This window comes from Alligator mississippiensis, chromosome 1 (assembly GCF_030867095.1).
Source record: "Alligator mississippiensis isolate rAllMis1 chromosome 1, rAllMis1, whole genome shotgun sequence".
NCBI classification, from domain to species: Eukaryota; Metazoa; Chordata; order Crocodylia; family Alligatoridae; genus Alligator; species Alligator mississippiensis.
In genome coordinates, this window is record NC_081824.1 from 241,284,714 (window position 1) to 241,312,677 (window position 27,964).

General features: G+C 46.8%; 1 protein-coding gene across 8 annotated transcripts in view; it reads left to right on the plus strand.

Annotated features, from left to right (window-relative positions):
• USF3 (upstream transcription factor family member 3) overlaps positions 1-27,964 on the plus strand; it is a 106,980-nt gene that overhangs the window by 58,501 nt on the left and 20,515 nt on the right. For all 8 annotated transcript variants that reach the window (XM_019496187.2, XM_019496182.2, XM_019496185.2 and 5 more), the window contains 3 exons: positions 11,020-11,084; positions 12,884-12,912; positions 25,414-25,496. In XM_019496187.2, coding sequence (XP_019351732.1) covers positions 11,020-11,084; positions 12,884-12,912; positions 25,414-25,496 — 177 coding nt within the window. The remainder of the gene's footprint in view (positions 1-11,019; positions 11,085-12,883; positions 12,913-25,413; positions 25,497-27,964) is intronic.

Genomic DNA, 27,964 nt, shown 5'->3' on the forward strand with positions numbered 1-27,964 from the left:
AGGTATCACTCTTTCCAGCAGTTCTTTGAAGTTCCTGTACTTTTTAAACAAAACATATTATAGGTTCATACACATTTAAAGCTTTTTGTTACCACCAAGATTGTATCTGACATCTACTATAAAACCTGTGTCCCTCTTTAGATGGGATACGTACCACCATTTTTTTAAATATGCTGACCAATTTTTAATAAATAAATCCTTCAATAATTTGAATTGCAACAAGCAAGCCTACTTTTTTAAATTTACCATAGTTACCCAAACAACGCTACACCATTGCTGAACTAAATTTAGTTTTGATTTTAACCATCTTCTAAACACGGAGGTTCCAAGTTCAGGGAAGCCTCAACTTGCAGGTTTTGTTTCCTGTAAAACAATGGGTTAATGCAGTTTTTCATACACATTCTGTTATGTTGGTGTTGTAAATAGCATTTAAATACAAATGAGAATTTCTTTATAGCCTTGAAAACATTTCATCAAGTTGTTTGCTAAACACACACGTTACCTTTTAATAAATGCCATTTTGCTAAACAAGTGTGTGGCTGTCGGGCCTCGAACACCCAGTCAGGTGTGGCTTTACCTCGTATGGTGGGTGATGTTAATCTCGCACACTCTCGTTGCTGACCAAGCAGTTGTTCACTCCCAAGGTGGTTTGCCCATATCTCGCCTGCCACGACTTTGAATGTTCCCAGTGGGGGCTGCCTCCTCGAGGTCTCTCGGTCTGACGGTCACTTACGGGGCTCTGTCACCGCTACCCCCCGTCCTTACTCCGCCTTGCCAGTTGGATGAGCCAAGTCACTCCTATATGGTGAGGTTGAGGATACCAGGCTAATCCCTGGTCCTGGGTTCCTTCTTTTATACCTGACCGAAGAACCTGTGCTTGGTCAATATCTATCCTGGCCTCATGGATTATATCACAATGAGATCCCTAAGGTTCCTGCCCCCAAAGCACTCGGTTATCTGGGCCCTTTCCTTTCCTTCTCAACCTCTTCACTCGGGGGGAAAAATAAAAGAAAAACAAAATCACACTGCTAAGTCCTGGGGCCCCAAGCTGTTTCTCTTTATGTACTTGATTTGGCTAATCCTGTCCACTCTCACTCGCAACCCCTCGCAAGTCTCATTTTCTGAACTGTCACTATCAGCAGTTTCTGCTTCTTCCGATTCCTCTGATCCTTCATTTTTATCATCTTCGTGGACTTCTGAAAACTGGAGGTTTGTCCGCATTGAGACAAACTTCTCTACTCTTTCACATGGTAGTTTATTTCTTGATTTGGTGTGAGTGTTCCCAAACATAGACCAGTTTCTTTCACACGCTGCAAGATGGAGGAATCTGAAATAGGTGAGAAGCAAGAGGAGTCAGAGCCTGTGTCCTGCAAAGGCCTTGTTACCATGTTGCAGGAGGGATATGCATCCCAGACTGCATTCCTGGACCATATACCTGAAGATGTTCTGTATACTGCAACATTTGAAAGTGCCGTTCCAACATCAAGTCCTAAGTGTGTTGCTAGTTTTGTAATACAATCAAATGCACATTTCTGCCATTGCAGCACCATGAATTGATTGGCAACAAAATTCTTCCTGTCTGTTAATACAGTCTTTCACTTTTCTTTCTTCTATTCTTGTAAGCGGAGATGCACTTAGATTCTCAAAAACAATTGATTTTATTTGGTCCATTTGGTAAGGAATATCTGACAAAAATGCACTGTTTGATTCAGATGCAGTGACTGCTGAAGAAATGGTCTTAAGACTCTTCAGAGAGTTCTGCAGCTGCACCCAGAAGACATCCTCATCAAGTACGGTGTTCTTTACACTTCTGGGTACTCTAAAATCCTTAATTATTACTGTTTCTTGAACAGCTTCTTTGTTTTTCGTAAATTTTCAAATGAGATCACTACTCTATCCCATCTAGTTTTATTTTTTTACTACAGAGTTTGAGTAGTACTGTTTTATTCTTGAGGAGTACTATTTTATTCTTTGCATTCTTTTCTTCCTTCTTCTTCTTAAAGACTACAGCTACAATATGAGTAGCTTTTACATGTTTTATAACTTACTTTGCTGTTCTATAGATCTTTTGCAGTGTCCAACTTCATGATACCATTAAGAAACAAGTTTAGCCCATGGGATGTATATCCTATTGCAGCAATATGTTGATATTTATCCATTATGATCTCCCATGCTGCTTTCATGTTACCTGCATTGTCAGTCAGCAAAGTAAATACTTTACCACTCCCAATCTTCTGTAGGACTTCACATATTTTACTACTGATATACTCTGTAGTATGCCTGTTCTCTCCTGTTTCAATGTATCTGTAAAAAACTGGTTGAGGTGTAGTTATCACAAAGTTTATGATTCCTTCTCCCTGCACATTTGTCTATCCATCTGTAAGTACTGCAAGAAACTGTGCTTCATTGATTTTTCCTAGCACAGATTGCATTGCACGTTCATATTCTGACTCTAAAAGAGGCTTGCTCAAAGAATGTCTGCTTGGCAAGTGGTATGGTGGTCTTAGTAATTTAAAAGCTTCCTGCCAGTATACATTGTCAGTTATTGACAATGGTGTCCCAGAATATCTTGCTCTTGCAAGATCTTGGTCAATTTGTTCTTGATCTTCAGGTGTCATCTTGTCTACAAATGAAGCTATTGAGAGTCTTTTGTAGATAGTTGGTTGCAAATTACTTGAGGATGTTGATTTGGTCAACCCTTTGTGTGCTGATGTTATGGAGGTGGAGGAGGAAGAGGAGAAGGAGGAGGAACTGTTGGATTGAGAATGTTGGAAAGAGCTACTTGCACTTTCATCATCATGATCTACCTCCTCCTCCTCACTTACACCCATGAAGGATTTTTTAATGTCTGCAGGACACTTCTTACATACAAGCATGTGTTTGGTCATCATAGTAGCATTTGGAAACATATTTCATTTAACAGTATTTGCAAATCACATTTTTACTCAGAATAACTTGCTGTGTGAAAATGCTTCCATGTGCTAGAAGTTGGTCACACAATTTTGCTGAGGAAGAAAAAAGAAAAATGTACTTTAGTGGCTAGCTTGCATATATAAACACTAAGCTACAGCATGTACAAATTTAGTAATGGATGGAGGAGAGGCCTCCTCAGAGTTAATTGTGAACAACTTCCCTGCCCTGCAGGCCTCACCTCACTGCTAAGGTTGGGTGATTTGTCACAAAACATCTGATTACTAGGAATTAAATTATGAATTGCATAGGTTTTGAAAAATACTAATTCAGCTAAAATATAATTTAATATACTGAATTCAGAGAAATTTAAACTCTTACGTTTCAATAAAGTATACTTTCTTTCAGCTCCTTTGTGCTGCTTCTGTACTTCTGTAGATCTCAAGATCACAGGGCCAGGAGGAGGCAGGTTCCTTCCAACTCTAAAGCCTTTAGAGTTGCTCTGTCTCTTCTCCTGAGGCTTTTCAACAAGCAGGGCAAGCTGTACTTTGAAGCCTAGTCAGGAGATCAGGAGCAGATCCACCAACCTCTAGATCAAAAGTCAGCAATAGAGGAAGTCCACAAGCAAAGAAGTCACTGAATCCTTCCTTCTCTTGTGAAAATGGCAGTACCCCTTAGGGGCAGAAATGCATCTTGCTCTTGTGTTTGAGAGTTGTACTGTACTGCTTGTCCTCAGTGTACAGGAATTGTAATGATCTGATCCTGTAGACAGTCTTACATAAAAGTCTTCCAATTACATAGTTATTAGAAAACATTTTTTGAGAGTAAAGGGTAGCAATATATGAACACCTTGCCTTAAACGTTTTATTCATCATTCTAAAAGAAAATATTTCATAAGAGGTTTTTGAATTTTTCAATTTTTTTTCAATTTTTCCAAAAAAACCCGGGAAAAATGCTTTTTTCCCTGAATTTTTGTTTTTTTCCAGGCCTTCACATCTCAAGACCCCTTGTACCCTGCATCCTGCCAGGGCATGCGGTTACAAATTCCACCCCCCCCCCCCCCCACACACACACACATACCTCACCTCCACCAATACAAAGTACCTGCTTAATTTTGCATAATTTTTTGCTGTGTGATTAAAATTGCAATTAATCGGAACCAATTTTTTAATCACACAACTAATCATGATCTATTTTTTTAATTGCTTGACAGCCCTAATTCTAATCACAGTTTTCTATTCTGCAGCTCTGCTTCATGCAGTCCCTTCACAGCAACTAATAAAATATGCCCTCTACTTACAAAACTTACATCATACATCAGTGATTCAGTTAGCCTCTAAGCGTGTGTCCGCACAAGTGTGGACATTTGTTTCTCCGGGGACAATGAGCAGCAGGACACTTTGTGCTGCTGCTCGTTGTCCCTGGGGAATGCCTGTCCCACATGGCCTCTGGTGCACAGCAAGTTAATGTTACCAGATTTGTCCTTCACTTGGGGTGTGCTCATTTAATAGGGGTACATTTCTGGGGTCTCTGTAATTCTGTCAATGTGCTGCTTGTTTCACTTGTGTTTCTGTATGGAGCTGTATCTCTCCCTTCTGCAAGTCCTCACCCACAATGGAGCTGTCTTGCAAGACTCAGTTTCAGTGAGGCTGGGTTCCTCCAACTACTGAATCAGTCAGACATGTATGTGTGTGTGTGTGTGTGTATGTGTGTGTGTGTGTGTGTGTGTGTGTGTGTGTATGCATATGTACACACACAGATTAACAGGGCATGCCTGAGCCAGGCTAGCACCCTTATATGCCTTGGACTCAATTCATCAGGGCAACAATAAAATGCAGTCAGACACAAGCGCACGGGTTAACAGAGTACATCTGAGTCAGGCCAGGACATTCAGCATTGACAAGCTGACACCCTCATGTACCTTGTACTCAGTTTATCCCTTATTTCAGCAGGACAATAATAAATGCAGTTAGACTCACATACACACATGCTAACAGAGTACATCTGAGCAGGCCGGGTCCAATCAGCACTTTCAGCTGATACCCTCATGCGCCTGAAAACTCAGCACACCCCAATTTCTTGTCACAATGGTCCTAGTAGTAATTCCCTTGATGAGCAAACCCCACCATAGTTTTGGGGATTACAGGGATTTTTGGCTTAGGTAGAAGTGTTGCTGTAGAGCAAGTGGGGAGGTCAAGGGGAAGGAAGAGTAAGTGAGGTACAGGGAGAGAGTATAGCAACCAGCTTGGCCATAAAAGTTATTTATTGCCAGGTACATGAATTTACGATGATAACAGTAATATCCATACAAGAGAGACAAATAAAAGTTATAATATTACATAGTTTCAATTAAGTATTTGTGGTAGTCTAGCTCAAATTTGATCAGCAAAAGCCAGGTTTAGAAAACTGTGCCTGGAGTAAGAGAACAAAAGTCAGGTTTAGAAAGCTGTGCCTGGAGTAAGAAAGCAAAAGTCAGGTTCCTGGAGCCAGAGAGAGAGAGAGAGAGTTGGGGTCTCACCACTCGCGAAGCGTGAACCAGTCGAGTTTCCCAAGGATTTGTTGGAGCTTGTAGACAGGCAGAGCCCTCAGCATAACCAGTGGAGGGATTCCAGGCAGAAAAGGAGTGGAACTGGTGCAGCTTTTGGATCAGGACAGAAACTTGACCTTGGGTAGGGGTTTTTGTAGAGAACTAACAATGGCTCAAAGGAGAACACTAGATTTGTTTATGGGTAAACAATGGCTCATATGCTGGATAATAGGAAAGGATCAGTTCTGACTAGGGGTGGCATTACTCTGAAGGAGCTCACAATACAGCCAGACAGATTCAGTGTTTTGGATACCAATAAAGGAGTCATTACCAGGGATCCTGGTTTTCTCTGATTAAAAATTGCAAATTCTCTGATTTAAAAACCCCAAATCCATGATAAAAATGAAAGGCCCTCCACAGCCCCACCCAGTGCTGCTGGTGCCCTGCACTCGCCCCCACAGTCTCAACAGCCCTCCTGATGCCACTTGCAACAGCCCCCCAGACCCACAGACATGGAGACGCAGACACTGACACCCACCTCAGCAGGTAAGTGTGTGGGGGGGGGGGGAAAGGGAAGGTGCTGGGGGAGGGGGGGGTAGATCAAGAACAGAGGGAGTGTGCCCCTGTGCCTACTCCCAGGAGCAGGGCCGGGGAGTGAGGGAAGGGGTGCCACTCTGGGCCACACATGTGCTGGCTGGCCTGACAGGAGGTTCGCACATGGAGGCTGCTACTGCAACTCTGCCACTGCGCCCTGCTCTACCATCCCACGGCCACCTGAATGGCTTTGTGGGCAAATGGCACAGGGTGCAGCAGCAGCAGCAGTGTGGTGGCAAACACCGTGTGCAGGCCACATATGTGCCACCCGGCCGGGGGGTGAAACGGGGGGCTTGCATGCAGCAGCACGCGCCACAACTGGCTGCACGACTCTGCGGCAGTGTATGGGGGTGGTTGCTGCATGCAGGGTGGGGGGGCTTTGCGGGCAAGCACTGCCACCGTGGAGCCATGCCCATCGCCCCTGGATCCTAGAAGAAAGTGGGGCTTGGGGGCTATGGGGCAGAGCAGGGGAAGATGGTTGGGGGCTGAGGGAGCGGGGGGTGCTGCTGGCCCCAGGCGGCACATCGCAGCTGGGAGCAGGGCCAGGGGGTGAGGGCAGGGTTGCCCCTCTGTGGGGGGGCTTTGTGGGCAAGTGATATGGGGCGCAGTGTGGTGGTGCCCACCATATGCGGGCCACACACGTGCCACCCAGCCGGCTGCCCAGGGGAGAGGGAGGCTGGCATGCAGCCAGAGCACAGCTCTATGGCTGACTGCAGCCACTGCGAGGGATGGGGGCGCGGTGGGGAGTGGGGGCTTGGCCTTGCATGTGGCGGCCACTGCCACTTACCTGGAGGCCCGTGATGGTGGTGACAGCCACTGCCTCCAAAACCTCCTGCTGCCACCATGGAGCTGTGCCTGGAGCTGTGCGGCCGGCCACCGGGTGGCAGTGGCAGCGTGGTGGTGGGCGGGCGGCATGCAGCCCTCCCCACCACCACCCTGCACTGCACCACTGCTGTCAGCCACACAGCTCTGAGCATGGCTCTGGCGGCAGTGGGAGGTTTTGGAGGCAGTGGCAGTCACTGCTGGTACAGGAAGCCACTGCAGCTTGCCTGTGGGGCCGCCCGTGCCAGCGGTGATGGCCACTGCATTCAAAACCTCCTACTGCTGCTGTGGAGCCAGCTTGGAGCTGTGCAGCTGGTGGCAGCAGCACAACCCGGCGTGATGGTGGCCAGGTGGGACACAGCCATTCCCATCCCCCTCACCACCCCACACTGTGCCGCTGCTGCCAGCTGCACAGCTCTGAGCATGGCTCCACAGTGGCAGCAGAAGGTTTTGTATACAGCAACCATCACTGCTGGCATAGGCAGCCCCACAGGCAAGTGGCAGTGGCTTCCCGTGCCAGTGGTGATGGCAGCTGCCTCTAAAGTCTCCCGCTGCTGCCACAGAGCCATGCTTGGAGCTGTGTGGCTGGCCAGCGGCAGCAGCGCAATGCAGGGTGGTGGTGGGGAGGGCTGCAAGGTTAAGCCCCCCCCCCCCCCGCATCCCTTGCCACGGCTGCAGAGCCGGCCATGGAGCTGTGCTCCGGCTGCATGCTAATATCCCTCTCCCCCTCCCCCGGGCAGCTGGCCGGGCGGCATGTGTGCAGCCCGCAAATGGTGGGCACTGCGCCCTGTATCACTTGCCCCCCCCCCCCAGAGGAGCACCCCTGCCCTCACCCCCCGGCCCTGCTCCCAGCTGCGATGTGCCACCTGGGGCTCGCAGCACCCCCCACTCCCTCAGCCCCCAACCATCTTCCCCAGCCCTGCCCCACAGCCCTACTTACCTCCATGCTCCAGGGGTGAAGGGTGTGTGTGGGCCTGAGCCCAGTCTTGGCTGCCTTGGAGGCTCAGGCCTTGCCCTCCCCCCTCTCCCTCCCCCTCCGGCCAGGGCTGGGGGTTTCCTGCCATTTTTGCAAATCGGCTCTTGCAGGCTGGAGCTGTGCCAGTCTGCAAGAGCTCTTTGCAAAAGCAGAGAATCCGCGGATTTCTCTGCTAAAAAGAGAAATCCGTTTTCTCCAATAAAAACAGGGAGTCCGTGGTTTTCTCCGGCTTTCTGTGGGAAATGGAAAATCCAGATCCCTGGTCATTACTAGAATTGGTGTAGTAACTGCCGAGCTGGGTGTGTGTAGATGTGGGTTGATTAGCATTTGGAGCAGGGATCCCTCATCATGCAGTGTTCCCCTGCTTCTCTAGTCCCAGAGTTCAGTGCGGTCCTTGCCTTGGAATCTCTCTTCTCTATCCTGAATGCTAATGAAGGTGCTCTCCTGTCCCATCTCCCATGGAAATGTGACAAGGGGAGTTGCTTCACTCCTATCACCCTTGTCTGGAAGTCTTTAGATGCGTCTCCCACTGCATCTTCATTGTCTTTTGTAAGTCCTTCCTCTAATCAGTTTTGGTCAGGCAGAGGTGGGGACAGGTTGAGTTTTTTGTGAGTCAGGCTGCATATTGTGCTAGGGTTCCTCGAGAACACATTGCTGAGAGGCAACTTTAACCCCCCCCCCCCCCCCCGCCGCCACAGCTCCCTTGTAGCATGGAGAACAGCTGAATGTGTGTACGTTCAGCACATACCACATGGCTGCGCTTGTTTGTATGTGGCCTAAAGGTGCAAAGTTACCCTGCCTTCTCTTTAATAATACCCATTCTTGCTAAGGAGAGGTATACTTTGTCATTACTGGATTAGTAAAGTATTAGAATGGGGTTAATTTGAATGATATGGCCAACACGATATAAAGCATAAAATGCTATAAAGCTGCACAAGGTTCCATAAAAGGTGTGCTGGGACAAACCAGCTGGCAGACCTTAATTCACGAGAGAGACCATGAGCCCTCAGACCTCTCTCCCTGTTCTCTCTCTCCCGAAGGCCCTAGTCCCCTGCACCCACTCATGCCCCCTTGCACCTGTATGGACCACAAAAGAGTTTGTTTTTGGTTGGCAGTGTCAGCCATGTCGGTTTCATAGAGCCTTACTCTCTGCCTCAACTGGTGCAGCAGGGTCAAAATTTCCCTAGTGTTGGGCAACCAGGATCTGCAAGAGGAGGTTGGATATGCATCTAGCTGGGGTCATCTAGACCCAGCACTCTTCCCTGCCTATGAAGGGGGTCGGACTCGATGATCTATTGAGGTCCCTTCCGACCCTAACATCTATGAATCTATGAAGACAAACAGGTGGTACAGATCTACTCTGTGCTAGCTTGGCAGTTGCGCTGCCAGCCCAGAGATCTGGAGCAGAAGTTAAGTCCTCCCAGCACAAGGGGAGAGTGGGTATCCAATCAACACTTTGCTCAGGAGTCCTGGGGAACCTCTGGAGACTGGGCCCTCATGTGGCATGCTGGAATGTCTTCCCACTGGTCACCATAGCTGCTTGCAGATGTTTTTTTAAAACAAAACAAAAAGAAATCTAGCTTTATCAGAAGAAGCAGTGTGTTATTTTGACCTGGCTTTGCAGTGGCTGTAAAGAGCAGGCACTTCAACGGGGCTTTTTGTCACTTTTAGCTAAGAGCTGACTCAATCAGCTATTATATAATAGCATCAAAAAAGCCCCGCTAAAGTACCTGATTTATACAGATGTTGGGGGGGGCCTGGTCCAAGCATTTTTTTTCCCTACGTCCGCAAGCAGCCCTTGTGGTGGAGCAGCAGCACAACATGCTGCCACTAGTTGATAACATTTGCAAGTCTGATCCTGAAGGACTGTTCTGTCTGCTTCAAACCCTGTGACAGTTTTTCCAGCTACAAATGGTATATCTGTCTGTATCTTGTGTTGGCAGTGACATACTATTTATTTGAAAAGGGTACTCAGTGTGACTTTAAGCTTTTTTGCTTAGTATTATTATTCTTTTTCTTTATTCAAACATTTTTTCAAACATTATTTATTCAAACATTAGATTCATTTTCTAATTTCATCTTATTTTCTGACACCACTGCATAAGGAGTTGAGACCTTCCCTTTTCCTTCCACCCTGCTGAAATACGTAATTTTCCTTTTTGATTACCCGATTGATCAAATTGCATTTTTATAAACACTGTTGCTTATGCTACTATTGCTACACACTTGACTTTACAGGCACAGTTATGTGTGTGACACACTTCCAAACAGGTCTGTGCATATGATGAACAATCCAAGGCAACTTCAGGTTCACCTGCAAGTGGAAATTTGATTGGATATGAAAATGTTCTTTCAAATATTCAGCAAAATGTCTTTGAACTTTACTGAATTATCATACATTTTTATTAAATTGTCATATATTTTTGGCTACTTTTGTAATTATGTATTGTATATTGTACTGAAAATCAAACTCAACTGCAAAGATGATAATTATCAGGCTTCTGTTTCATGGCAGTACTCCAAGTAGATGTATTCTCTCATTTGTTCTCCTATTTTGTAAGTTATTTTGTTTTCTTACTTCAGTGGGCGCCAGTTTTTTTGGCAAGCACATCACAAGCTAAGCTTTGCACCTTCCCTGAGTACCCCTCTCTTCTCCTTATGTGTTCAATCTGTTGCTCTGCTTTCTGCTCCTGCCCTGTGCTCCCAGCCAAATTTGTTGTTTTGCTTTCTGCTTCCTGTTCTATCTGCTAATATATTTTCTGCTCCCTCCCTGATCTGCCATGTGCTACATGGGATGCTTGTACTGGTTTGGCTCATGTGTTGCATGTAAGCCACCCTGGGTCTTGTGGAGGGCAGCATATTAATTAAATAATTGTTACCTCTCTGGCAGTGCTGGCTTGGTATTTTGGTGTGTTTGGGTTTTTTATTTATTACTAAAACAACATTTCAGAAAATGAAAATCTGTTTACCATGGATAGGAATCATATCTGTGCCAGTCAAACAGCAGCATAAGAAGGGAGTTGCTTCCACTTTTGGTGCATTGCTAATTAAAGCTGCGATAAATCAAGGCAGTGAACTTTTAGATTCATTCTAATAGCTCTTGTGCTTACAGTTGAATCAGCTAGCATTTGTGCTAACAAAGTTTTGAAAAGTTTTATAATTTAGAATTCTTTTCTCCATTTCATTTTAGGCCCTTCTCTCTGAAACCATGCCAGAGATGACAGAAAATGAGACTCCTAGTAAGAAACAGCACCGGTAAATATCTGAGACCAGGTGACTGATGTGTTGACCTGGAAACTGTAGAGCAGGGCTGGGCAGTTACTTGGGCTCGAGGGCATCATAGGGAGTCTTGGTGAGCCATTGCATGGTCTGGGTCAGTAGCATCTTTCTCCTCCCAACCCCGTGTGCAACAGCTTACCAGAAATCCCTATGTAGGATGGGGTCATGGGTGGGCAGGGAATAGTGTTTGGGAGTGAGACAGGTGGGCAGAGCCAGAGAGACCCTGGGATCCTGGGCAGTGACTGTGGGGCTGGCGCAGAGCAGCAATCTGGTGCCTGCACACCCCTGCAACAAGCATGGGTTCTGTGGGCAGTGATGTGGAGGAAGCAGATTGCGGCTCTGCCCTGGCCGAGTGCTGTCATCATCCCAAGATCCCAGGGTCTCCATGAAGACCAGCTGGGAGCTGTGTGGGCAGGGTGCTTGGCTGGGTGGGGAGCTGCATCCAGGGCCGGGATCTTGGGGCAGTGCTATGATCCACTCCCTACGTGTCCCTGCCTGCAGAACCTGCGCCTGTTGCAGGGGCGTGAGAGAAGTAGATCATGGCTCTGTCTTGGGGCCCTGGCCCCACACTGTCACTGCCCCAAAATCCAGGCATCTCCCTGGCACCACCCACCGACTTCACTCCTGGAGGCTCCTCCCCACAGGCCTGTAGCCCCATCCAAGCCACCTGGCCAAGTACCTTGTCCATGCGGGTTCTGCCTCCAGGGGTGAGTGCAGAGCAGACAGGTCAAGGTGCCCAGACAGTGGGGCTGGGGCTGGCAGCAGTAGCTGGATGGAGTCACTGTCACTGGTGCTGCCAGGAAATGGAGTCTCACTGCCAAGCCAACCCAGCTCTACTACATGCTTGGCCATCCGAGGGCCTCGCTGAAGATAGGACAGAATCTCTCAGCAGGCTAGATCCAGCTCATGGGCCATATGTTGCCCTCTCCTGCTATAGAGCCTTGTCTTCCAGCTCTTGCTGCAGTACCAGCTAGCACTGTTAGCTGACCTATTCAGGAGAAACCTGACTTGATGACCCATATGATTGAAGTCCTCCAGTTATCTACAAGGCAGCAGCTATCAGGCATGTTTTTCAGATGCATTACCTTGCTAGTATGTTTCCACCATGTCTTTGGGAGTATCTCCCTCTAGACTAGAGTTAGCAGGGGTTGTTCAGTGTCTTTGGTCCATGCAGTCCTTAATATTTAGGCTGAGTCTCCCAATTAGTGCAAAGCATGATGGTGAATTTTTGACACGGGAGATGGAACTGAGTTCCATCAAATGCCTCTCCTATTGAGGCCACTAAGCATCCATTATATGGAAACAGCTTTTAATCCGTGCTCATCTGGGCTAGTGTCAAGCCAGCAGAGTTCAATGCACTGCTAATGAATTACAAAGACATGAAGTCCCTCAGTTTGCTGACATTAGAGCTTCAGGAATTCTTATCCCAATGCTATTTAGTTAGCTTTTCTGTTTCTGTCATACCTTTTCTTGTCTAGAGAGCATTTTTTGAATTTAAAGGGTGTTTTGGGTGTCTTTGGTCAAAGTATTTTTCTAGTTGTGCAACAGAATTGACTTGTATAGTTTTATGAATAGGTTTGACAAAGGGTTTGTCTGGAATAGTTTGGATTGGGATGATCCTGCTTCCAATGGGGTTGTGACCTATGAGCGCCATAGGTCACATCCAGTACTACTTTTCTGTGATTCTGTGAAACCATGTTAAAACAAGAAAAAATAATTCTTGCATATCACTCTTCTGTTTTGACATCATCTTTTTCTCTTCTCTTGTACTGCAGAAAGAAAAACCGGGAAACACACAATGCAGGTAGGAACTATTGTGGTTTTCTTTATTTAGAGTGGAGCTGCATTTATCTTTGAGCTCTTAATAGCATGCAGGAACTGGCACACTTGGAGTGGGGAAGGATGCCTTTATAGGAATGCGTTACATGAAAAGACTTCAGAGCATCAGGGAACACTTGGGCTTGGGACAGAAGTTGCCTACAAATCATTTTAAGCAACCAGAAACCAGTTTAAATCTGTAACAGAACAGAAATGGCCAAAACTAGTTTAAGATAAAGCTGGTTGAATGTAGTATCAGATTTAACTGATTTAGGTCAAACCGTTTTACGGGACTTCTGTCCCAAACTGCTTCCTGGTTTAAGTTAGCTCACAGTGCCCCAGCATCCCAGAATGCTTTGCAGTCTTGGGCTGGGCTGGGCTGTGCTGTCTGCTTCAGTGGAGCCCCTCTCCTCTGTAACTGGAGCACTATCACTGCTATGGCTAGCTGAGAAGGGCTGGAGGTGGGAAACCCTGCTTCAGAGAGCCCCCCTCACTGCTCGAACAGCAGGAGTGTGTGTGTGTGGGGGTGGCCAGATGCCAATAACCTGAGGGGAAAGTGGGGGGAGCTAATCCCCTTCCCTCCTGTCTCCCACCAGTGCAGGAGCCAGCCAGAGTCCGCCTGGTTTCCCCCCTGCTCGCCGCTCAAGCAGCAAGAGCAAGGGCATGGCCGGACCCCAGCCTGAGGTGAAATGGGAGAGGGAGGGGGGAATCACAGAGAAGCAGGGCTGTCTGGGACCTCTAGAGGTCCTCTGGTGTCTAGTCCAACCCCTGCTTGAGCCCTGGCCAGACCCTCCTGTACAAGGTGTGCTCGCAGTGCCCACAATCGAGAAAACCCACCGGGGGGCTCTACTGCTGGTGGGGGAAAAAAGCCACCAAGGGTTTCATGCTGCTGGTCCACAGCGGGGCCCAGGGCTGTGCCCTTCCAGCCCTGAGCCCTCAGGTAGTGTCACACAGAGCCCCCAGTCCCATGATGGGGGTAGAGCAGGGGAGCCCTCAAAACGCTCTAGATACACTCCCTGCAACATACCTGATTGCCCTTTCACAATTCCCCCTGCACTCCACCATACACCCCACCATACACACCCACCATACCCCACCATACACACTTCCCACACACAACATACAAGAGTAAGCCTTTATTTTTGAGCTATTATGCAATCACCTCTATATACAGTACACAAACACAAATCATGACAGGAATATTTTTTTGTAATAAAGTTAAAACATGATAGTAGGTGTTTCACTTTTAATATATGCTATGCTTTTTTCCTGGTTCCAAGATCATAACCCTCCCCTCCCAAAAGGGTATTTCATGGGGGCAAGGGAAGGGACTTCTGATGGCAAAGGTCAGGGGTTAGGGGCAGGACTTCCAGTCCCAAGATGGCAACCAGGGGGTGGGACTACCCTTGCAGCCCTTAACAGCTCACCAAAACTCCAATTAAGTGGCCCTCCCCTGGATTAGTGTGACATCAACTCCCTGGCTTATATCTTGCTGTGTTCACTGAACACTACCACCTTCCCAGAAATCCTGCCTGAAGCCAATCTGGGCTTAAGGATTTTTCTCTTTCTCAAGGCAGTTTTCTTTCCTTACTGCCGGACTGTAGGTTAAGCTGGGGTTGGGGGTGAGCAGGAAGAGGACAGGCTCAAGAGAGGCAGGCTAGGTTTGAATAAACTTACCTTCAAAATTCCGATACAGGTTCTACCTTCAGGCAGCCAGAATCCATTACCCATTACTCCCTAGACTTAAAATTGCTAAATTTCCATCTAAACCTTTTCTTAAGTTTTTGTCATCTTTGAATGCATTGTTGTTCTTATTTAAAATAAAATGTAGGAATACAGAATAAGGGAGCACTTACAAATTTTTTATCAGAAGCAGTGCCCTGTTGCAAAAGGTTGTCTCAGACGGCCAGAGCCGACTCGAGGTGATTTTAGAAATTACTTGTTCGCTGGGCAGGCTGGTGAATGGAGAGGCAGACAAAGCTTAATGGTTGCAAAAACTTTACTTACGCCGCTTGTAGCCATGATGCAGATGGTCCGGTCGTTTGAACAACTATGTGAGTTGCTCCAGCTGGCAAGGCTCAGGCCAGCTAATCTGTCCACAAATTAAGCCGGCGGGGAAAGGGTACGTCGAGGATTGCGCTCGGCGACGGGGAGAAGAATCGATAGGTGATCAGTCTATCGATCAGCTCAGCCGCAAGTCAGATCTCTTTAGAGGCACTCTGCAGCGTGCTCAAAGTTCTCCGACTTGGGCGGAAGTCGCACGAAATTTTAAACGGCTAGCAAGCCAATTACTAGCCGCCACATAGGAATAATTTAGAACTGGCCAATAGCAGGACACAAATTTGCATTCAAATGGCGGGAACTCTCTTGCATTGAGGTTTTTCTGTTGCAACAAAAACCTTTGCTGTGCAAGAGGCTCTCATGTGGCGGGAAAATTCCATCGTGCCGAGGCACCAAAATCACTGGGTTGTGACATGCCCCCTTGCCGACGGTACAACTGGAATTTTAGACAAATGAGCACATCATAAGGCATCTTTGTTTCAGGATTTACTGACCTGGCGAAGCTTAAACAGACAACGTCAATTAAAATACTTAATAAAATGAGAGAAAACAGTGTCATAGCAAGTCCTGAGCAGATGGACATTTGCTGTCTCAGTGTCTCCTTCACAACCATCACTCTATTAACTCGAGTGAACTGTAGTTTGGTGCGCGACGGATCTCACAATCAAGCGGCTGTAGATTACTGCTTTGCTGAGGTTAGACCTGTAAAGAAAAGAGAACAACAAAACAAAACAAAAGAGACTCATAATTGGATTCACTGTAAGGATACTGGGTGAACGTTGGAGCGGCGAGTCATCCAGTTGTGATGAATGATAATAGGAGGACGATTGGGCTTTTCTTCTAATTGGACAGAATAGGTATTAGGATATTGTCCTGACCGTTGAACGGTTCCTTTGTGAACTTGTGGATGAGACTGATGGGGGTACGGTATTGAGATCCACACTAACTCATCTGGCTGGAACTTGGTTCCCAAGGTGGGGGTTTCTGGACATTAGCTTCGTCCCATAATGGTTTAGCGGTGTTCAGCGAGATGAGAACGTCATGATTGAATTTGGTCCAGTTTTTAAATGTCCCTCCTCCTCTGAGGCGAAGTTGTTCTTTGTACAGGCCTATGTGTCTTTCCACAACGCCGTTGGACTGCGGGTGGTATGGCAGATGGAGATGCTAGGCTACATTGTGAAGACGAGCAAATTTGTCTAGAGCGTTAGAGTTAAAAAGGGGTCCCCCATCAGACTGAATCTCATGAGGAGGTTGCCAGGTGGCAAATACAGCAGTTAAGGCAGAAATAACAGCACTGGCATTGCTTTTTCGTAAGGGAATAACTTGTAACTGTCTTGTTCCCAAGTCAACAACAACTAATCCTTTATTTGGTGGCTTAGACCCTGGGAGGGGTCCTAGCAGATCTACCTGCCAAACTTTTCCTGCCTGAAACTGTGAAGAATCGAAAGCTCTGAGTTGATGCTTGGTTCTATGGCACTTTTCTTTAGCACATATCTCACAGGCCTGAGCTACCTTTTCCCAATCGCGCCTAGCTCCGTATGAGGCCGGCTCCATAATGGTTCGGCACCAACGTTGATGGCAAGCCTGTGGTCCTGGGTGACCCCAATTTTCGTGAAGCCATGCGAGGAACGGATTTACTTCAGGACCAGAGGTAGATGTGATAGGCAAGACTATGTCGGTCCGGAGTGGGTCTTCTAACAGCTTATCAATGACCTCATGTACTGGATCAGTATCCAGACGGTGGGACTTAGTGTGCCTAACCAACGGGAGGCATGCAAATTTAGTTAACGTTTTCCAGATGTCTTGCCAATCATTCAAATTTTCGGAGGGAAAGGCTGTACCAGTAAGAATTTTATAAATGTATTGCGAATCAATTGCGATGATTGGAACGGGGAGCGAGTTGTTATGATGGGTCAGACAATGCTCCAGTACCTTGAGGAATCCTAACAATTCACATTTTTGGGCCGAATTATCATCTGGGTCGGCTTGAAATATTTTCCTATCGTTACAAGCCTTGCAATAATACCCATAGCCTCCGCCATGTCGGGAGGTTCCATCTGAGGCCATCCATGCCGGAGCAGAAGTTCCATACAATGTAGGGACCTTTTCCTCATCTTCTGGGCTTGGATTAGGTGCCGTGTCTTCCAACCTCCAGCAATGCCAGTTGTAATGGTGGGTAAGCACTAGCGTATTCCAGGTCTTAGACTCCCCCTGAAAATGTGGGTCGATTTTTTCCGCATCCAGCAAGGGTAACAATGTGGCACCGGGAGCACGTAACGTCCCATGCCTCCTTGCTAATGGCTCCACCAGTTGTTCAGCTAGGAGGATTTTTCCTACAGCTCCATATCAATGTTGTGCCGCTTGAAGCGTCTTATGGGCTGTGTATACTAGCTCATTGTGAGGGTTATGCCCGACAGCCCACACGTGGTTTGTGGTGAACCCAAGGGTTACGGTTAGTGACTCACCCAGATCGATGGCATGGAGCTGTGTATCTTTAACCGTGGCTAGCAGGCGAAGCAGGTTCCGCTGATCTCTTTTCATCCAGGGCGTGGACTTTCGGGATTTGTTACGGATCTGTTGCTGAAACTTGGTGAGGAGTGCCAAATCGCTGGGTCCAACATAATGCCGATACCAATTCAAATGACCCAAAAGCTGTTGAAAGTGCCTCTTAGTAACAGGGAGGAATGTTTTTAATAGATCGATGTTAGGACCATCATGCGAGATTCCGTGGCGGATGGAACCGATGTATCGAGTGCCAAGGAACGTGACGTCATCTACAGGATGTAGGCATGACTTTTCCTCGTTGATCGTCCATCCCTCACTTTGAAGGTGAGCAACTAGTTGGTTGACTATACTAGCAACTACGGAACTATCACGACCCATGATGGCAATATCATCGACATAACTCCAGATTCTCAATTCCTCCTCTGGGGGAAGAGAGTGTGAGGCTTGAAAATTCTTTAGGGTATTATTCATGGCACCAGTGGCTAGTGATGGAGTGTTGCGATATCCTTGTGGACAAACCATCCACCTGTACATAGTGCCATCAATACACATAGTATTCCTTCCGGGTCAGTTATCGGGATGGAAAAGAACATGTTTTTTAGATCCAGTGCGACTCCGACCCACTTACTTTGTTGGAATTATGCCATCTCGAACATACACTGTGGCAGAGTAGAAGGATTAGGTTGTTGAAGTACTTGACATCTTTTGTTAACCTCTCTATAGTCTTCGACTAGCCGGGCTTCGTTAGGCTTTCCAGGTTTCACAACTCCCCATCCTGATGACAGGTAGGTGCTGGCAGTTACGGTCTTAATACAGCCTCGTTGCTTGAGTCGCCGCAGGAGGTCAGTAAGGGACTTTTTTAGAGAACCCTTGGTTGGGATTGGTCGATATCGCCAGGTGGAGGTGTTACGAAGCGTTGGTCGATGCCAGTCCTGTTCTGGGATAATAATGGGTAATGCTTGTAGCACTTGTTCTTTAAGGTCAAGCACTTTTATCCCTGGGATTCCTAAAATATTGTTGCCCCCTAGGACAGCCTCTAGGGGGTATCGGTGGCCTTGGACTGAGAATTTGACCTTTGTGGTGACTGCAATAGCATTAACCCTTGTACCTTAATCGTTTTGGTGGTCTTTTGGTGAGGTATCATTGAGGTAATCACATTGATTTGAGCTCCAGTATCGAGAAGGAAGAATACTTGTTGTTGGTCATCTGGATCGGTAGGGTTGTAAACAGTGAGTTCGGCGTATGGACGAGAATCAGTGGGGTCAGGTTTGAGTTGGAGAAGGCCGCCGGCAGAGCCGCCGGCCATTATTCGTTTTTTGGTGGGTCTTCGAATTTGAATCCTAATACTTCGGCCAGACGACACTGGGCCCTTTCTCCCAAAACTCGCAACTGAGTCTTTGTAAGTCCGGAGCGGGCGAGAAGAAAACCAAACATATTCCTTTCCTTTGTAGTTCTTTCCTTCGGGGTTCTTAGAGGTGACCACCATGGCTCTCGCCGGGGGGTAAACTCTTGACGTCTGGGTCTCAGTGTTTCGGCTGGGTATGCTGAAGGTTGGTCTCTTATGTCATCAGAAGTTTCTCCACTCTGTTTCATGAGTGCCTGCAGTCGTGGGAGATGGCCTAAGAGATTTCCCACTGGTTGACCCGCCATCGGGTTCAAAAAGAGTCGAAGTGTAATGGCATTTGCTCCTCCGTATACCTCCACGCAGACATCTATAGCTTCCAGGGGCGTTGGAATTGCCCCGGGGTTCGATAGGTGGCGATGAGCCCATCTCTCTTTGCGTTGGACTGCTGTTAGTCCCATTGGATTTGCTCTCGGACTCCATGAAAGATATGACACCCCGACTATGGCCAGGAGGAGTTGCTCTGCAGTGGCCTTCTGCGGGCAACCCTCATGCCAGGTGTGAAATTTGTGGGTTACCTGTCCCACTACAAGCGCCGGGAGCGGGATGGGCCAGTGGGCACTGTCCGTGACCACATTCAAGTCGGTAGCACGCCCTCCACTCCATGCTGCTTGTCGGGTCAGGGCACTCGCTTCTTCCTTGTCTAAAGTGTCAGATCCAAATTCCACTATTAATCGTCCTAACCACATGGCCAAGGTTTCATTTTAGATTCTCTACAAAGTTCCTGAATTTCTGGTCGGGTGCGTGTGTGAGAAATAACAGTGGTATGCGTAGTACCTTCTTCACCCGCAATATGCTTCATCACAGCTATCGGGTGATCTGTGGCAGAGAGAGAGTTAAATTCTTCATGCAGGAGTGTTGGATACATCCCTCCTTCCATTGCCCCCTCCCTGTGGGAAGGAGGCGGGGCCGTTGGGAATGACGTCACCTCAGGGGGCGGAGTCGCTAGGCGGATCCCCACCGGGTCTTCTGAAACTCCGCCCCTCTTTTCCGGGTTCCCCGGCTGGCTCGCGCTTCTTTCGGCGCCATTTTCTGCTAGCGGCATCATATGGCCGGCGTTATTGATAAGCGTCGCTCCAGAGCCTTTTGCTGTCTGCTCCAGTGACTCCTTACCCGCCATATGCATCTGAGCCTCCAAATTTGCGTACTCCCTTAGTAGACCCGTTACTGTACGGAACAGCACATTCATCATCTTTCCCTTCTTCCATTTAGTTAGACCCCACTTCGGCACATGATGGCCCTTAGTTTCCAGATTCTCCCGGAGCTGAAGGAGGAGCTCATGGCCCCGCGACCCAGGCACCAAATCCGGACAATTGAAGCAGTCCTTGGGGGTGGGTTCCCCTCCTTCCCTTAAGTATCGAGTGTATTGAGCGAACTCCTGAGCGGGGGTCAGCTTTTCTGCCTTCCGCACCTTCACCCTGGCTAGGGATATGGCTGATGTTTCCTGCAGGGGTCGATAATAGACCCGGTCGCTCCCCACTATGCATCCGAACTCCCAAAGGGATAGTTTAGTTCTCCATTCTTTTACGACTGCTTCTTCTCTCTTTACAGAGAAGTAGCCATCAATATTTCTTTCATCCCCTTCTAGCACCTGGTGGTAAGCGATATGTGCCCATAAGTCGTTTGCATTCTCTACGCGACGGGTCCTGGTGCGCCAGGGGCAGCACCCGATTAGGTTCATCTCCATCACCGTGCCCTTAGATCCCATCCTCGCCGCCATGTCTCGGACGGCCGGAGCCGACTCGAGGTGATTTTAGAAATTACTCGTTCGCTGGGCAGGCTGGTGAATGGAGAGGCAGACAAAACTTAATGGTTGCAAAAACTTTACTTACGCTGCTTGTAGCCGCGATGCAGATGGTCCGGTCGTTTGAACAACTATGTGAGTTGCTCCAGCTGGCAAGGCTCAGGCCAGCTAATCCGTCCACAAATTAAGCCGGCGGGGAAAGGGTACGTCGAGGATTGCGCTCGGCGACGGGGAGAAGAATCGATAGGTGATCAGTCTATCGATCAGCTCAGCTGCAAGTCAGATCTCTTTAGAGGCACTCTGCAGCGTGCTCAAAGTTCTCCGACTTGGGCGGAAGTCGCACGAAATTTTAAACGGCTAGCAAGCCAATTACTAGCCGCCACGTAGGAATAATTTAGAACTGGCCAATAGCAGGACACAAATTTGCATTCAAATGGCGGGAACTCTCTTGCACTGAGGTTTTTCTGTTGCAACAAAAACCTTTGCTGTGCAAGAGGCTCTCATGTGGCGGGAAAATTCCATCGTGCCGAGGCACCAAAATCACTGGGTTGTGACAGACAGAGCTAGGGTAACTTTTGCTGTGAAAGAACTTACTGTTTTATGGTTTCTGATGAAGTTTAGGCTCTTCTTGCAAGGCAGTTGATTAATAAGGATGATGAAGAAATATCAAGCCCATTGATACCATTATTTGGTGAACTCTTAAATCCATTTTAGGCGTTGCCCTTTATAGCTATGAGAGCTATAAAGATGAACTAATTATTTTAATTATAATATAATTATATAGGTTCTGAAATATAGGCCTGTAGCTTCTGCATTCTGAAAGATAATAAATTATGCTATGGAAAATGACTGTTTGTTTTGGTCCATAGTATTCAGTTTTATTTTACCTTTTGCCTTTTTGAGGGTCTTTTTTGGATTCACTTTTCAGAGAGTGGGAAGGTCTTTTGTTTTTAAGGTGTTGGACTGGGACTTAGAACTGACAGTTGAACTCTCTTCTATCTCTAATGTCGCTGTGACCTTGGGAAAGTTGCAGAGGTCCCAGTTCAGAATGTACTTTATCAAAGTACTCCTGGGCTTAAAGCTAGGTACATGCCTAAGCACCTTGCTGAACTATGTCTCTGTGCCTTGGTTCTCCGTTTGTGAAATGTGGATAACTGTAATTCTTTTTGTCTAACTGTTTGTCTTCCTGACCTATTTGTTCTTAAGGGCAGGAGCTTTCTCTTACCTTGTTTCAACAGTACCTGGCATAATGGAGGCTAAATCTCAGAAGAGTCCACTTGCAAATACTATAATAAAAATCATTCTTTATAGTCTTTCTTGGTGTAATTATCAAAAATGTAGCATGAAATGATAAACATAACTTTAAAAAGTCAACTCAAGCAGTTGTGGCAGAAGTAAGACCTTTTTCCACTTTTATTAAATATGTATAGTTATGGGCAAGCCTACCTAAATACATACTTCCCCACTTCCACGTGAATGGGCTATTGATGGCAATTCTAGAGAAATGTAAGAGGTTGATCCCTTACTGTGACACAGGTGTCCTGGTCGGAATAGATTCTAGTTAGTAGTTTGTCTGTTGACAGAGCTGCAGAACATGCCATGACAGCAGCACAGTGTGAAGTCTTGGAATTATCAACTGCCCTGAGTAATAGATCAAACATATTTCAAGAATTAGTGACAGCAGCAGTTGTACAATTCTGCTGCTATGTGGATGAGCCACATTTGAGAGCACCTGATTGTTGTGTGAGGCAGAGAGACTTTGAAAAGGTCAAGCTGGAAAGCCTCCTGTGTTTGCTTAGATTCACTATAGCGGATCCCTTACCACAGTTATAATGGAGATGGTTATAAGGAGATGAACCATGTCACAAAAGGACTAAAACTAATTCAGGTTTTTCTTTTCTTTTCCCCTAAAGGCCATGATATGGAAACATTTTCATAAAGTATTTCTCCACAGCACCTCATATCTAGATCTTGCAGTGTAACTATAACTACTTATCCTGGAAGAAGTTAAGAATACATGGTTGATACACCACACAGCTAGAACTTGCCATATGTTCACTGTGCTTTTATCTTTTCAGCAGTTAAAGCACTAATTCTAATCCAATCTAGTCTGGGGGCTAAATACTGGGCTGAGAATTAGAAGACTTGGATTCCATTCTCAGCTCATTGCTTGTGTGATCTTGGGCCAGTTGGGTTGTCCATGAAATGAGAATAATGAACATTATGTACCTTTTGAGATAAGTTTTGAAATCCCTCAAACTTTGAAACTCTCATCTGAATAGCAATATAAAAGAGTGAGACCTTGGGGTGCATCCACAGATGCAGGTACCTGTGCTTGCAGCAGCTCAAGTAGCAGTGGCACAGATTTATGCCAAAGATTTGTGCCTCACAGCATCCGCCCCTCGGACCTGTGGCCCCATGGTTGTGTGCCTGCCATACCCAGATGGAGACCTCACAGCCACCTGGGTTATGGTATGGGCACTGTAGCAGAGCTGCCTGCACCTCTGGGCCAGCTGCCAACAGGTTGTGGCTGCACAGTTGGCCTTTGTGTGGCACTGCTGTCATATATGCTTGTTGCGGTGGCCCACTTTGAAATGTTGGAACATGTCCGCTTGGCCCCAAATGGCCAGGAGGTCAGCCACCTCGTCTGCCCTTTAGCTTGGTCCCTGTTGCTGGCCCTGAGCAGGCTCCTCTGCTTGGGTCCCACCACTTGCCTCACCAGCAGGGATCCTGGTTTTCTGTTTAAGAATCCCAAATTCTCTGATAAAAAATCCCAAATTCTCTAACCAGTACCCAAAAATCTGTGTTTTTCTGCGACCAAAAATGAAATGCCACTCAATAGCTATATATCAGTTAAGCAGTGCTTTATTGATGTATTTACTGATATATTGATAGATTCATTCAGAGCTAGAATGAAGCACTGGGGCCTCCACTGCTTTTTTTTTCCTTTGGTGGAGGCTGTCCCCTCTGCAGCGAGGGCCCTGGTGCTTCATTTTAGCTCTGACTTGCCTGCATATGTGTTTGAAATGCCTCAGGATCTATAATAATAACATGCCTTTTCTGTTCGAAGCACTGTCTGTCCGGAGCACTCTGATTGGGCAGGGAGGGCTGGCCCTAATGATCTCACAAAGTCTCTTCCAGTCCTAAACTTCTGTGAATCTGTGTGATTCTGTAATTCTAAATATCTATGTACTTTGGCATTTGCTTGTTGGTTTTCTTATCATAGGAAATTAGAGTTCCCCCTGCCCCCTTTGCTCACCAGCATGCGGGTCCAGCTGCAGCTGTCTCCACAGCTACTTTGTGGCACTGAGCAGTACTGATATGCTGGTGCCCTGCCCCTGCCCATGCTCTTGCTCCTCACCCCCAGCCCACAGCCCTCCCCCCACCCGTGCCCTTCATTCCTGATCCACAGCCCCTGACTGCCCCTGCCTACTCCCTCCCTCTCTATAGCAGGACACTGTTTTGTGGCTCTGAGCAGCCAGCCTTTTCAGTTCTGCTCCCTGAGCCTGTGCCCAGGCCTCAGCAATTCCCCACACCCTTCCTGGGAAGCCCTTGACTGGGGCTCAGGGACCAGGCTGGGCAAGCCCCTTCTCTTCCAGGCTGGCCTCCCCCTGCACAAGCTGCCCTAGGTGGGACAGGGAGGCTCCAAGCCTGGTTCTGGCAGTCACTCCAACCCAGAACACATCCCTTCCCCCCTCATCCCCCTGTATATGTGTATCACGTGCTTGCTCACTTCTGCCACCCCGGTCCATCACATACACCAATAAACCTCACTGTCACCTCTACCCGTCACCCACCTCAAAGTGGTTCCTGGGACCAAGAGCTCCCCCCCACCAGGGCTGCAGTGCAGCAGCTGTCAGCACGGCTGTGGTTCTTGCCAGCAGGTCCCATCCCAGGGTGTGGGCAGAAGGGGTGGGATTGTGGGGGAGGTGGGTTGTATGTGGTGGGGGGAGCACAGTTTCCCCTTTAAAAGGGAAAATCTATGTTATCCTATGGGAAACAGAAAACCCAGATCCCTACTTACCAGGATCTCCTATGGCCTCTGCTCCAGTCTCCCGGTCTTCTGACTCTGACGCTTGTGCATCATTCTCCAGGACATGGGCACAGCTGGCCCCCGTGTATGGCTGCAAGGCAGCCTGCCTGATCTTGCTGCTGTGCCTGGGCCTGGGACAGACCCTGGGTGCCAAGCAGGCTCTGAAGCAATCCAGGACAGAGGTTGAGTCCTAGTCAGCTTTGGAGCCACTGGTGCCAGCCAGACCTCGCTTTTTTCTCCAGCATGCTGAGGCAGCATGATGGAGCAGCAAGGGCATTCAGCAGCCATAGACACCCTCTGCTGTGTGCTAGGGTGTATCTTTGGAGGACTCCGCCTCCAGTTGCTTCTGGAGCTGCTGCTTGTTCTGAGAGCACACCCTATGCTGCTTTTTTTCCAGTGCTTTTTTTTGCAGTGCATCTCAAACTGCTTTGAGATGCTGCAACAGACATGTGCAAGCTCATGTGGATGCAGCCTTATGATAAGCCACTACTTCCTTTTCTCCATGAATGGTCCTGTTGATCCCCACCTTTTCAAATACCTCTTTTTGTCACTGCCTTCCTGTTTTACTGAGTGAGAATTCAATAATTGAGGTGTTACTTTAGAAATGAATACTTTTCACCTCCTAAGATGCTATGAGAGATAATGATAACCATGAAATAATACATTTATGAGTACTCAGGTTGGTGTTGGACCTGCTAATTATTTTGTTGATTTGACAGTGGTGCATTTTATTTTTGTTTAGTGGAGAGACATCGAAAAAAGAAGATCAATGCTGGGATAAATCGAATTGGAGAGCTCATTCCATGTTCCCCAGCTCTTAAGCAGGTAAACAGCCTTGTGAAAACATACTACGATAGACACAGGCAAGCTTTTGGGTATCCCAACCATACAGTTGGTCCAATAAAAGACATCACCCACAAGAATTCTTGCCTCTTGCGTATTTCTTGGACTAACATGGCAATAACATCACCTAAGTAGTACCAAAACAGGTAAGTAGTCATTTAAATGTGCCTGGCAATTTTCCAGGTAGTGCTCATTTAGGTCCTCTGAAGCTGTAAACAGAGGGATACCTCTGTTTGCAGATTTTGGGTATTTTTACACGTGCTTTGGGATGCAGCGCCAGGATCTTTACTTAGCAAGCTACACTAATTAAAAGCGCCCATGCATCATGTGTATCAGCATCCCCATGCTGAAAAAATGGCAACGGGGTGCTTTGAACTAAAGCTCATCAAACATGTTTTATTTCAGAGTGCCCTGCTGCCATTTTTTCAGTGCAAAGACGTGCAGGGATGCTGATACATACAACATGGAAGGCTGCTGGAACATGTCAATTTCCATGTTCCAGCAGACTCGATTAATCTGGATTTCCAGCGCATTGGAGCAGGCTCCGCGCATATCTGTAGAAGCCCTTAGTGTAGGAAGCAAACTAAGACGGTAATAATATACTCAGTGAAACCTTGGATGAAAATTTGCTGTACAAAATTATTTATGACTGAAACGCTCTTGGAAATTTCGAAGCAATACAAATGCAGTTTTCCAAAATATGGGTTTCCTGCTAAATGAACATTAAGTATCATTGTGAAAAGTTGTCTGTTTGTCAAGTGAATGACTCTTCCCTGAAGCATCCTAGCTCATGTATGCAGTATTGTCCAGGAAGCACTTTCAGAAAGCATTTGCCCGGCAAGCCATAGTGTGTCCATATTGACAAAATGAATTAATTGGTTTTGAAAAAAACCCAGCTGCAGAAACATTTTTTCCTTCTTTTTGGGAAAGCTGGTTTACTTGTTTGTGTTGATCAGCTTACTGAAGAGCTGGTTCACAGTTCTCTAAAGCTCCTTTCCCTTCTCCCATTTTTATATCATCACTCAGTGTCCTCTTGTATGATATAAATATAACTGTAAACATGTTTATTTTGTATGATATTTAATATTAATGCTCTTAAGGTGGTATAAATGCTAAATGGTGATGATTAGAGGAAATGAAGAAATATAAGCAATAGAGAAGTTGTCTTTGTGAGAATTAAATAGTGGATAGCTTATGAGGCTGAAATACAGTAGGACAGAGGTTGGCAATCTATGGTCCATGGGCTGAATCCAGCCCCAGAAGAAGTTGGATTCAGCCAATGAAGGTCTGACTCAACCCAGGGTGGCATGAGAGATTAGGTGGCATTCAGCTGCACCATGCTCTCTGGATACCGGATCAGGCCTTTCTTCTCCTCAGCATCCCCCTTCCTGCAGGGGTTGGAGGCAAGGGTAAGTGCTAAGTGGCTTGGGTGCTCTGGGAAGTGGAGATTTGCAGTCAGTGGCAGTAGGTTGGTCACAGGCTCCAATCTGCCCCAGCAAAAAGTTGCTACTCCCTGCAGTAGAAAGTTTTAGAAATGGTATGCGCTACAAAGGTACAAGTGATATTGACAGTGGCCAACAGAAAGCTGAGAGAAAGAAAGGGAGCAGGGAGAGGAGGTGCAATTGTTCAGTACATTAGTTACAGAGTTGGTGAACTCTCTCTTGATAATTTCCCTCCTTGAGTTTCTCTTTACTAGTAAGACATTTGCAACACAGCACAACAGACATTTTGTGGTACTTGTATAGGTTCATTATAGGATAAGAATATCAAGCTGTTGAGCTGGTGGAAGTGCTTGGTGTACAGATCATGTAGCATCATTTCAGGATCAGAAACTTGCAGGCTTTATTCTGAAATGATTACCCCAGTAAAACCCAGACTATTTAGGGGAAGGTTAGCATAAATGATCTTCACGGTTTCCTAGTGAAATAAAGGGAAAAGGCCAGATTCTTTCAACCACTTTGCCTCATCATTATGATGTCTTTGACTAGGAGAATCTTTTAAAGATTCAACATTTTGCGAGTCTTCAAACTATTTTCTGTGTTTCAATTATTGGTATGTGTTCCCTGTTCCCCCCCTATAATTTGAAGAAAACATCTCCATGATTTAAGAATTAAATATACATTTATAACTAAAGAGAAACCTCTACCGTGTATGTAAAATAGAACTGATCAATCAGAGTGGAAGGTTCCAGCACACTTGTGCTCACTAGGAGAGAAAAACCTAGGAAGCATTGATACTTGAGAAATAGAGGTAGCAAAGGAGCTGTGAGTTTGCAATGTGATATCATTTTAGAAAAGGTCAGTACACTTTCTGGCTCCATATGCCAAGGTCACATCATGGACCAAAGTCTTTTTTAGTCTTATTTTATTTCCACCACATCTGCAAGATGACATTCCATTTTAGGGATGACATTGACAGAAAGATGTTGGCATCCTGTGGAGTATTCAGGG